The sequence below is a fragment of the Anser brachyrhynchus genome (assembly GCF_964034855.1).
Source record: "Anser brachyrhynchus genome assembly, chromosome: 2".
NCBI lineage: Eukaryota > Metazoa > Chordata > Aves > Anseriformes > Anatidae > Anser > Anser brachyrhynchus.
In genome coordinates this window covers 116,005,595-116,018,151 of record NC_137695.1, presented here as the reverse complement: position 1 = coordinate 116,018,151, position 12,557 = coordinate 116,005,595, and the positions used below count along the sequence as shown (strand labels likewise).

Sequence of the window (12,557 nt, the reverse complement as noted above, 5' to 3'; positions counted from 1 at the left end):
AGGCATGACTAATTCTCGTGCTTGGAAATTTTAGAGTCCTAGTATCGCAAATTAAACAAATTTTGTCTCATTTCAGTGTCTTTGCATCAGAAAATGAGTCAGGTCCAGATACAGAACTCTCTAATAGGTGATTAATAGCTAAAGTGAGCCGCTGGTGCTTTATTTCCTATCCCCTGCTCTGCCTCCTCTTTAACACTCAGGTAACTGTCAGAAATGGACCTAGCTATTACAGATGACAAGGGGTAAATGCCTTCATGTTGTCCTCCAAAGGTTAAGGTTTACCAACCTCAGTTGGAAGCCACAATCTCCAATAACCATTAATCCACTAAACTCCAGTGCGAGTGAACATATTTATGACTGCAGTCACTAAAGGGTGAAATAAAGATTAGTTTTTAGTTAGGAACGCAAAGCTTTTTAAATCAATACAGACCCACTGCTGAAATCAATCTAAAGTTTGGAATTTTTAAGTAAAGATTTACTAGGCTTCCTTGTACAGTTAATTTTCCAAAGGGGGAATAGTCTCAGAAATGTTACATAGTAATCAAATTGAGTAAACCCTAGTCAGTTCGTAAACTGACCCCAGTTATGCGCATAGCAAATGAGTGTACAGCAATAAAAATCCGCCATAACGTGGACAGTAAATTTGCCAATAAACAGGTAAAGCCAAAATGCACATATAGACTAACATGATAAAATATTAGTAGCTACATTTGCCTATTTGAAAACATAAATAATCAATAGACATTAATAATGAAGTTGTTCGTGCGTTTCTTTATTACCGTGCATATTAAGTGTTTCAATTATTTCTACTTAGTTTGATAGATAAATGTATATGCACGTTTTATGCCTTGAAAAGGATATAGGATTACTCTTCAAAACAAAAGCTACTGTTTAGATGAAAGAACAAGTGGACTGGAAATATACTGCTTGTTATACCCTTCTGCCGTTCATGTTTGATGCATGTATACAATTTATTATGCAATTTCTTGAGATTTGACAAAGTAATTGTCTGGCAAACCATAGCTTTAATGATGGTTTTTCTGCTTCATACAAAAGGTCTGAAGGTAGTGTAGGAAAATGACTTAATAGATCAGTGTCTATAAATGCTGTTAATGTGTATTATATATATATGTGCTATGGTAACCCAAGTTATTTTCTGAGTTACCGCACAATATGTTGTGAGATTCCATGTGGTAAATTCATTTTTTTGTCATCAGAGCTACTGCATGAAATCTTATATGTTGAGCTGTAACTTCCAAAATAACTCGGGTCACTGCCGTAGCTTCAGTCTTGGTGTCTGTCACTGGCAGTTCCTGACGGTGGACCAAGGGCTGTGAAGAAGCCCAGATGTAATAGTATCACCATGGTAGCTTAAAAAGCCAGAATTTCCATTGTTAATCCCATTTTAAAGGGCTTGTCACCTGGCAGTTAAAATCCATTCAGGTCTGAAACCAAAGTCAAGGTGCAATATATAAATTTTCTTTTAATCATATTCGTTTTAAATCATCACAGCTATTCTTGAGATAAGGAGAACAGAAATCCTAAAGTTTCATTATTTTGAACACTTTCACAGTCTTTCGTAACTAAAATATGTCTAATTTTAAAAAATGAAATTTCTCAGTAGAGGGATGTTTTTCATTTTGCCTGTCTCCCTGTTTTATCATCGGTAAAAGACTATTGGCCAGATTCATAGCTTGTGTGAGCGAGCACTGAGTCCACTAGGACCATCCCTTTACATCAGCAATGAACCTTTGTCTGCTGATGAGCGGTCCTTGAATGAAGTTAAAATGGAGCCCCTTTTTCATTTCTCTCCAGTGTCACTTCTCAGCCCGAGGATATTTGGGATGTTTATTTATACCTTGGTGTAAATGAATTGGAAGCACTGGGCATTCAGGAAGATGTTATCTCATGAGCAATAGGTACCTGAAAATCACCAAGGCAACTTGAGCCAAAGAAAAAAAAAAGAGAGATGAAGTTCTGGTGACTGGGCTCTGACACCAAGCATCGCTTTATTCTATTTCATCTCCATTTCTTAGAATTAATGATACCTACCCTCATACTTACTTTTTTTTACCTCCCATATACAGCTCGTGAATAAGTTTGATTGTTGATAACAGCAAAGACTAAAGTCTCCTCTTAAACCTCTAGTATAACAGAAATAGAGCTAGTATCGACTTCCTCACATTCCCCATTTGTCACCATGGAAATATTTGAAAAGGTGAGGGGGAACAATTTCCAGCTGTGAATGGCTGGTATTTCTTCCATGCCAAAGCAGACCACAGATGATCTGCTCGTATTCCAAGACAATGTCACTCAGAGCCAAATACAAGGACGTTTTTATTATGTGAACTAGATGCTGGACTGAAACAGCTGGCTGGGGACACGCAGGGCCTTGCCAGCCATTCCGTGATGACTTCTTTTTGGTTGCTACTGCCTGGGCCAGATTCGAACCAGGAAGCTGGGCACAACTGTCCATTTTGCTGAGAAGCAGAGAAACACTCCAGCAAAGTAAAGGGATTATGTTCCTGCTCCCATTTTCTCCCTAGGCAAAGTATCTGGTACCAAAGTTTTATCTTTCCCAAGCCTGATGAAAAAATATATATTTTCAGTTCTGTGCCTACCCCAGTTTGCTATTCCGCAGTTGGACCTAGTGGAGAGAAGACAGAGGTCCTTGTTTGTCTGGGTAGATAGTTGGGCTAGGTCTGAGCCATTGCTGGAGCTCACCGAAAACACAGTGCCCAACTCGTGAGGGTCACCGTCAGTTAGGGGAATAATGCTTGACCTTCACCGGCCACATGAAGTTAAAGATTACCTGGTTTTAATCTCATGTAGCTCTGTCTCTAGGTTCTGTTTTGTTTTGTTCTCTCAGCAAACTAGCTAACTTGAGTAAGCAGTTTCTGACTCTAAAAATACATTTTGGAATACAGGGGAGAAAGACCACAGGGAGAAAACAATATTGACTCTTTTCACAATGGTTAACAGCTCTGGTTACTGAGAAAGTGATGATACATCATCTGCATGGGGAGAGCTCTCCTTCTTCCCCTCTGCAGCAGAACAAGACCACACTATTTAGGCAGAGCCCTGTGGGCAGCAGCCAGGTCAGGAGGTGCTCTGTTATCTTAGAAAGATGGTGTAAAGCAAGGGGAGACCATAAAACTTAACTTGCATTTCCTTTTCTTTTTTATACTTTTGTCCATCTTTGCCCCCAAAATCATGCTAATGGAGAAATGTCTGGGTAGTCAAAGTTAAAGCTCCATTTTATTTTAATTCATTGGGAGTCAACATCCAACGGGTCCTCTCTGCTACATCCAAAGGGAGGAAACTATCTTGGGGCAGTGGAAAGGGAGTACTATGGGAAAGGTTTCTGTCCTCTGAGTACTTAGTTGTGATGGAGGACAAAAGTCTTTGTCAGCAGACTTTGCTTGAAAGGGAATTAAAAATTCTTTGCAACTCTTCTTTCCCTAAAAATGGTTAGTGCTCCTTTGGGGCTTGTGAGAGCCACGTTAAACCTATGGATTATGTATTAGATCAGTACAAAAACATGTTCTAAATCTTGCCACTGCAATCCAGATAGTTCCTGTTGGTCTGAAACTTGCCATTGTTTCTCAATATGCTGCCTCAAGAAACCAAGCGACTGAGAAGGAGCACTGTCCCACATGGAGGCTGCTCCTTACAAAGCCTGACCACGACTTTGGAGAGGTTGCAGTGCCACTTACCACCACCGTGTCCTCCTCCTTGTTTTGCAGTGAGTCCTGTGTGCACCAAGCTGGGAAAACTCAGCCAAACTGAGTGGTGAATGCAGACACATGTCCCATGTCAGGAGAACACTCCCTTTCAAGAGCACACTTAAGAATACACTTTGAGAAATGCTTAAATGCTTTCCTGAACAGAATTGGACTTAAGCACAAGAGGGTATCCTTTAATTTGGACTATGGTGCAGACACAATCTCTAAAGCTCGTATTGTGTGTCTGAATATCAAGTCCCAGAGCATAAGCTCTTCCGAGTGATGGTTAAAGGGTTCCTAGTTGTAGCACGGTTCTGTACAGAAGGATTTGCTTAATCCACCTTGCTTTTAGATTGCAATTTTCCCAAGCTTAGCTGCTTCTTTTAACAGTTCTGAGTTCTACACCCCCCCAAGTTATTTTAATAATTCTTTCAGAGGCAATACCTTATATTCTGATTTTTCAGAAGCTACCGGTTTTCTACAAATTTTATTCATGTCATCTTGATTGCACAGCATTGCATTGAATGACTTTATCTTTTTATGTGGTTCACCCTGTTGCCTTTCTGGGGATTGGGAGAGGAAGAAGAACAGTTTGCTTTTCAGCACTCTTCAGATCGCTCATGTGAGGTCCAGTTTAGCATCTCCCACTCCACCACCGCCAGAACTTTGGGTAAGCAGGGCGGAAGTCTGAATACCTAATGGTATTATGACACTTAGTTGCAGAAAAATTTCTGCTCTGCATACGTTCAGGCATGGAAACAATCCTTCAGGATATGGCTATGTGCATAAATAAAACCAGCCAGCATTCCTGGAGGAATCTCAAAGCACTAGGCAAGCATCGATTAACCAGGGCACAACACAGGTTATCAGGATGCCTGTGACACCTCTGGTGCCAGTTGCGCCAGACTCTAGAGCCACACCATTGCAGCAGACATTGGCATAGCAAGCGTAATGGGAAACATTCAGAAATTCCCAGCCGGGGGTGGAGCTGGGCAGATGCGCTCAGTGGGGAGATGGACCACAAGCTGGGAGAGCCTTGGACTGCACTAATGAAAACCCCTTTTAGCATTTGTTAACTGAAGCATGGAGATATTAAAGGCTGCACCTGGGTCAAGGTTGCTACATCTATATTACTAGACCCAAGATAACTTCTGATTTCAGGACTGTCTCCCTCGCGGCTCCTTGCAAGTCCTCACAGCTCCTTGGTTTCCAGGGAACTGATCTCCTCCAGGAAGAAGAAGACACCAGTAAGCAATGGATGATTCCCAGGTCCAAACCCCAAAATGTGCAAACAGGTACAGGTACAATCACCGTTCAGTAGTGAGAATCCAGAAGTCCAGATTCATGGGCTCTAACCTCACCGCAACCTCCTGCAATCTTCCCCTCCTGTCCTATTCCTAAACACACTACCTGGCAATGGATTAAAGAAGTTTGTCTATACATGGGAAGTGATACCAGCTCTACCTTCAGAAGGACAACCTTATGAACTTCCACATCAGAAACTCCACAGTGGATTATATAACAACATTTGCATGAGTAGCAACATTATTGATAGCATCCAATACTCATCTATTGCTCATCTAGTGTTGCTCATCTACTTGTAAAATTCTTGTACGACAGTAGGGACCTACACACCCAGAGATGTCCTAACAACTTGTATGGCATGTTGTACAACAATGACAGTGCATTTGTCATCTTTACCTCTCTGGAAGGTCCCCAGAATAACTTTCTTTTCCTGTGGGTAGAGACACCATCCCCGTGTGGCTGATTCTGGTGAGCACTATCAACCAGTCATGTCTTTCCCATTATTTGAAATGTAATAGTGCCAGAAATGCAAGCTCTTGAGGGGGTTCAGCAGGCCAGAAGATGTGCAGAATGGTGACTTCTGTGCCTCAAAGAGTGAAGCCAGCTGAAACTCTGTTTCTGACAGCAGCCTCAGTGACAGAGGGGCAGGTGTTCGGATCTGACATCTATTTTTGCTCTTAATAATTAAGATCCTGTGCACAGATCTATTCTCCTTAGTCACCAGTGATAGGACCTGCGGGAATGGTGTCAAGCTGAGGCAGGGGATGTTTAGGCTAGACATCAGGAAGAGGTTTTTCACAGAGAGGGTTGTTGCACACTGGAACAGGCTCCCTGGAGAAGTAGTCACTGCACCAAGCCTGTTGGAGTTTAAGAAGCATTTGGACTGTGCACTTAGTCACATGGTCTAAAATTTTGGGTAGACCTGTGTGGTGCCAGGAGTTGGACTCGATGATCCTAATGGGTCCCTTCCGACTCGGGATATTCTATGATTCTATGATTCTGTAACTTGTTGATTTTGGAGCTAGGCTGGGGTATCAATCTCAATGCATATTGGAACAATAAAATATGCAAAAAATCCCCCCAAATATCAGTTGTACAGAGGTATGTTTCATATTTCAAGCACAGGTAACACAGAGAGATTCAAAACTTCCTTTTTTTTTTTTTTTTTAATATAATTAGTTTTACTGAAAAGCATTTTCCTTGCTTATTTACTGTTTGTTCCCTGGGATTTAAAAGACAAAGCCTTACATTTTCTTGATGAAAAATATAGGAGGACCTCTTGCATGAGGACCTCTTCCTTGAAACACAAGATGTGATTTAGTTCCCTTTGCAGTACTGACCTCTCTACTACAAGTCTATGCAATGAGGCTTCAGTAACCTGAGGAGTCTGCAGGGTAGAGAGGAGATGAGTTGAGGGAAGACAAGGCACAACAGTTACCAACATCTGGTCTCCAAAGCATGAAAGCATGGGATACTGTCCTCCATTATGAGGGAATCCTGCTTAGGGATAGAGCCCTATAGTATGACAGGGAAGGCTCAGGAGTTAGCAAGAGTTCTGTGCCTCAAGGGAGATGCTCTTTACTCCCAGCATTTTCCCTCAAGTCTGTGATGCCCTCAGGCTTATAAGCTAGAGACATAAAGTCCCCGTTTAAACCAAATGGCAAATACATCTAGTTTAGGTCCATAGGAAAAAAAAAAAAAAAAAAAAAAAGAATCATTTTACATGGCACAGGTCTGGGAGTAATCAGAGAAGAAGGAAAACACACAGAATTTTCTGCTGACAGCTGCTGCCTGTAAGAGGTAAACTTTAATCTTCTACCTTGCAGATATAATGTGAGCACCCAAGTGAGTTAGAAGTTCTGAAGCCTCCCTTCAAAAGTGCCCAAGTCCATTTCGAAAATAACAAACTCTGGACTTTTGGAAATGTTTACCCAATGTAGTATAATTCAGAAAGCTTCGTGACAGAAAGTTAAAAATCTGTAATTTGTAAATGACCACAAATCATATCCATAAGTAAGACCAGTATGCTAGTCCCAGAAACTTGCTACACATTGACACAGACATATTTTGGCAGCTTACGATGGTGTAAGAGTGTGTGACATATCACTCAGTGGAAACTGATACAAAACCCCTTGGGGATTATTTACAACCATTACAGCAGTAAAGTTCAGCAGCAAAAGCATAACATAAAAATTGTTCTTCTCATCTACCACAGTTGGGAGACACCTAACATGACTGAAAACACCAGTGAAAACACTATTAAAAAAGGAGGCATCTTGTAATTCGTTCACCTGAATGGGGCCAAAATCTGGGTGGCCAACAGGGTACGGCTGGGAGGAAGGGGAGGCTCAACAAGAACAAAACAAAGAAAATGGTTTTAGACAAAGCATATGATGGTGTCATTCTTTTGGGAAAAAATACCATGCCCTAAAACACCAACTGTCTAATTTCTATTGGAAATGTCTTGCAGAAAGAAATAACCTACAAGGGAGGAGGAGGGGAGCTATCTGGTGAAGCAAAAAGGAAGGGTATGGCAGAACTTCTTTTTTAAGGTCAGCAGAAAATAAATAAAAACGAAAACTGCCTTGATGCCTTTCAGTTTCAGTCCTTTGCATTCCTGAGCAATCTGACTCTGACTTTGTAAATGTGCTGGCATCCTTGGCCAAGTAAAAGAGAAAGACCATGAGACCTGGCATTCAAAGTCACGCACTCCTGGTGTGTAATTTAATAGCAAGAGCCTGAGTATTATCCGGGAAATGGGATGGGGCTTGTGGATTTCACATCAGGTAAAACTTTGCGTAAGTGTTCACTCCAGCCTTCTTTCACGTGCATTTCATTCAAGGGCATACATCCCACCTTTCTTTTTCTTTTTTTGACCACTGGAGGTTTGTCAACAGAAGATCAGAGCTATATATGTGAGGGTCCAATATATCATCAGACAAAGTGTGGAGAACACGTCCTCTACCAAAACACCCTTTGGTGGAAAGCAAAAGTTCAAAGTGCCTACCATGAGATTCCCTCTGCTTGTTACAACTATGAAGAAGCAAAAACCAAAGACAAAACAAAGCCCCAAAGCATGGGCTGTGCACGTTTCTAGGGTATCAGATCTGGCAGAAAGTTGAAAGGTTATGTTTGTGAAATAGCAGCTGCTTTCCTGCCATTTGATTCAGGCTTCTGCACTGCAAAGTCTCGAAACTGAAAGACAAATCTGACAATATGCTAATCTTCCAATAAAAAAAATGTGACTTCTGAACCCTTATCTGTTGAAGAGCTGACAGTGAAGTTCAGAGACGGTTGTCTAACCAGACAAAACGATAGAGAAAATATGCCTTCAAACAAGATCATAAATCTTGAACAGTGCAGAGGAACAAATGTAAAGGGAACATTTTACCACTAACACCATTTAGTAGCCTCACTTTCTTTCTCTCCCCTCCACCCCTCCAGCCTCATCACAGTTGCAAGGAAGGAGGATGCATCCTGTCGGAGCAGTAATGTAAATACAACGGGGGGGGGGGGGGGGGGGGCGGGGGGGCAACAATATATCGGGTACTGAAACCAGACATTATCTCCATCGCATCCCGGGAGGGGGGGGAGAGCAGAGACACAAAACAAATCCTGTGTAACCTGAATACAACAGACTACCCCCCCAGCAGCACACACACACACACTCACCCACAAAAAGTTTGCATATTGCACAGGGCGCTTGAAGATCATAAATCTATGCATGAGAAAGATGTAGTGGAAATTTTTGGGGGGATTAGAGTTTATTTTTGTCATCTCTGTGAGACAGCTACTCATTCATCCAGATCACAGCTAAGAAAAAAGCTGGTCACAGAAATTAGCAGTTTCAGCTCAGCAGCAAAGTCGCCAGCCTGTGAAGGCAGAGAGAAATTGACTAATTAGCAATGCGCACTAAAACTTGACGGTTCTTTATAGAGAGAGAGAAGAGAGAGGGAGAGCGAGAGGGAGGGAGGCAGAGAGGAGGGGGGGGGGGCTCGCTTTTTCCCCTTCTTTCTTCCAAAGATGTTTGAAATCGCAGTCATTTACGCTCGACAATTTTTACAATAGCCTTGAGCCATAATTTTGCGAGTCTCTCCAGCATCCATCCCCCTGTATGGTCTCTCTCCACTGGCCATGCACGACCGTTTCTCTCCCCAACCGTGGATTTCCTATTACTCTCGTTACGACTCACTGAGCCCCAGGCCCAAGGATAATGATGTGTTGTTTCTTGGTAGCATAATTTGTCACACGTACATTTTTTCTTCTTCTTCTCTTGCAGAAAGCTCTGCGCTCTCTCTCTCTCTCTCTTTCTCTCTCTCTCCTTCTCTCTCTCTCGTACATTTTCTTGCTGTTGCTAATTCATGGTGATCAAATGATGTACGACAAAATAAATTGTAAAGAGTGACTGCTCCGAGTTGGGAACCAGAAGGTTTTTTTTTTTCTTTCTTTCTTTTCTCTCCTTTTTTTTTTTTTTTTTTGAAGGACCGAGCAAACCTTTAAAAAGGAAGGACAATTGATTTTTTTGGGGGGGAGCTTAAGTGAACCTTTACTTTGGCAGCCTGGTTGTGGAGCAGGTAAGTTTCCGGCCTTGTGTCTGACCGTCTCCGTGCATTTTCTTGTGTCTCCCGATTTGTTTGTTGTCGGGGGAGAGGAGCGGGGTGTGTGTGTGTGTGCTGGAAGTGTGAGCGGGGGGGGGGGGGGGCAGTTGTGTAACAAACGCGTTGCCAGAATAAACTCCCAATTGCGAGAAACGGGCAAAAACGAGGAAGAAAGAAGGGGAGGGAGAAAGAGGAGGAGTGTGAGTGTGTGTGTGTATGTGTATCTGTGTGCATGTATGTATGTGTGTGTGTGTGTGTGCGGTGGGGAGGGGGGGGATTGACCGGGTCCGCTTAAAGGGGGAGGCTCCGGGAGGTTTTCTCTTCTCCCGGCCGCGGGGAGCGGGGCTGAGCGGCGCCGGGGCAGGGGAGCGGCCGGAGGGAGCCCCCGGCAGCGCCGATAAATGGGGCGGGGGGGCCAGGGCAGGCGGCGGCGGCCCGGCGCTGGCGAGGAGCGACGGAGCGCGCTGCAATGGCAGGAGCGGGGCTCGGCGGGATCCCGCTGAGGAGGAGGAGGAGGAGGAGGAGGAGGAGGAGGAAGAGCAGCGGCGGCGCTCCCCGGGGCGGGATGCGGCCAGCGCGGGTCGGTGGCTGCGCAGCCCCCGCAGGTGCGGCCCCGCCGGCCCCTTCCCCTCCCCTCCCCTGCCGTCCCTTCTTCCCCTCCCCGGGCCCGGAGCAGGGGCAGGAGGGGGGCTCCCGGCCGAAGCGGGGCCGCCGGGCAGGGCCCCCCCCGGTCCTTCCCCCAACTTGAACTTCACGCAGTTACCGGAGTTACGGCGGCGGCGCCGTCTGCGGCGAGGCCGGGCCGGGCAGGACAGCCGGGCCCGGGGGGGGGCTGCCTCCTCCTTCTCCTCTTCCTCCTCCTCCTCCTCCTCCGGGGCGCGAAGTATCGCAAAGCCTCCCTGCCGGGGCGGAGGAGGGGAGGTGTGGGGGGCTCAGCTCCGTGCCCCCGGCCCGGGGGTGGAGCGGGTCCCGGCGCCCGGAGTTGCCAAAGCCGGGGGTGGGGGGCCGCGGGCGGGGAGGCAGGGGGCTGTCCGCCTTCCCGGCGGAGTTTCAGCCACTTGGTAGTTTCTCCGGGCGTGCCGAGGAGTTCGGGGGGTTATTTGGTGTGTGTTGATTGCTCGGGTTTGGGGTTGGTTTCCTTGTGGCTTTTATTTTTTTTTGGGGGGGGGGGGGCGGTCAGCTTTGCAAACGTCCCCGGCTGCCTCGCTCCTCCCCTGGAGAGCAGCCCGCTTTGCACCGAGGAGGGAGAAGAAAGGGGTGGTGGTGTGTGCGTGGGGAGGAAGCCCCCAAATAAATCCCCTCTGGCCCTCCCAAGTTGTATCCCCCCCCCGCCCCCCCGAGCCAGCCCGTAGCCGGGGGTCGCCGCCCAGCGGGGGCTGCTCGGCCGGCAGGGGATCGTCCTGCCCCTCCAGGCGTGCCCAGCCAGCCTCCATGTGTCCTGCAGGCCTCTAAAGCTGTGTGTTTATTGTTGTGTCGTGTGTCGTCCCGTCCTTCCCCCCCCCCCCCCCCCCAACACCCCACCCCGACCCCCCTCCCCACCCCTCTGCCCAGGTTGGAGGAGGGTTTAAAAGGCAGGTGTGCCGGAGGCCGCTCGCCATGTCCAGATCCGGGGACAGGACCTCCACCTTCGACCCCAGCCACAGCGACAACCTGCTGCACGGCCTCAACCTGCTGTGGAGGAAGCAGCTCTTCTGCGACGTGACCCTGACGGCCCAGGGCCAGCAGTTCCACTGCCACAAGGCCGTGCTGGCCTCCTGCTCCCAGTACTTCCGATCCCTCTTCTCCAGCGGCGGCGGGACCGGCGGCCACCCGCACGCCCTGGGGCTGGGGCCCGGCGCCCAGGACGGGCTCGGGGGGCCGCCGAAGGAGCCGCCGCCGCAGCCGCAGGAGGAGCCCGGCACCCCGTCGTCCTCCCCCGAGGACAAGCTGCTGGCCAGCCCGCGGGCCATCAACAACCTGGTGCTGCAGGGCTGCTCGTCCATCGGGCTGCGGCTGGTGCTGGAGTACCTGTACACGGCCAACGTGACCCTGTCGCTGGACACGGTGGAGGAGGTGCTGTCGGTCAGCAAGATCCTGCACATCCCGCAGGTCACCAAGCTGTGCGTGCAGTTCCTCAACGACCAGATCTCGGTGCAGAACTACAAGCAGGTGTGCAAGATCGCCGCCCTGCACGGCCTGGAGGAGACCAAGAAGCTGGCCAACAAGTACCTGGTGGAGGACGTGCTGCTGCTCAACTTCGAGGAGATGCGCGCCCTGCTCGACTCGCTGCCCCCCCCCGTCGAGTCGGAGCTGGCGCTCTTCCAGATGTCCGTGCTGTGGCTGGAGCACGACCGGGAGACCCGCATGCAGTACGCCCCGGACCTGATGAAGCGCCTCCGCTTCGCCCTCATCCCCGCGCCGGAGCTGGTGGAGCGGGTCCAGTCGGTGGACTTCATGCGCACCGACCCCGTCTGCCAGAAGCTGCTGCTGGACGCCATGAACTACCACCTGATGCCCTTCAGGCAGCACTGCCGGCAGAGCCTGGCCAGCAGGTGAGGGGCGACACGAGGGGACGGGGGACGGGGGGGGGGGCTCTGCCGACACCCGCGGCACCCCCGGGGCGTGTGGCGGGGCCGGGCCGGGCCTGCCGAGGGGCCGCGGGGTTAGGAGGGCCCCGGCTGCCCCGACCCTGGGGCTGGAGGGAGAGAGGGAGGTGGGGGCCTGCTGTAACGAGCCCTCACATGCTGATTGATCACCCCCCCCACCCCAAATTTTTAACAAGGAGTTGCATCTCCAGGGCGTTCTAACCTACAACACCCCTGTCCTAAATCCAGTTAATGCTTGTCTTTATACACACGTACATAAATAACTGCGTTATCCGCGCACGCCCCCTTATTGCCGGTGTTCAGGTGATGTCCCCGTTGTGCGGGGAAACTTGTGACTTCATAGT

At 48.0% G+C, this 12,557-nt stretch overlaps 1 protein-coding gene across 3 annotated transcripts in view; it reads left to right on the top strand.

Annotated features, from left to right (window-relative positions):
* Window positions 1-8,966: 8,966 nt before the first annotated feature.
* KLHL14 (kelch like family member 14) overlaps window positions 8,967-12,557 on the top strand; it is a 65,288-nt gene continuing 61,697 nt past the window's right edge. The window contains exons 1-2 of one of the 3 annotated variants that reach the window (XM_080578403.1): window positions 8,967-9,604; window positions 11,180-12,159. In XM_080578403.1, coding sequence (XP_080434529.1) covers window positions 11,225-12,159 — 935 coding nt within the window. In that variant the 5' untranslated portion in view covers window positions 8,967-9,604; window positions 11,180-11,224. Of the gene's footprint in view, window positions 9,605-9,882; window positions 10,234-10,520; window positions 10,732-11,179; window positions 12,160-12,557 lie in introns of those variants that run through there. The other 2 variants (XM_080578402.1, XM_080578401.1) reach the window with 2 other exon arrangements.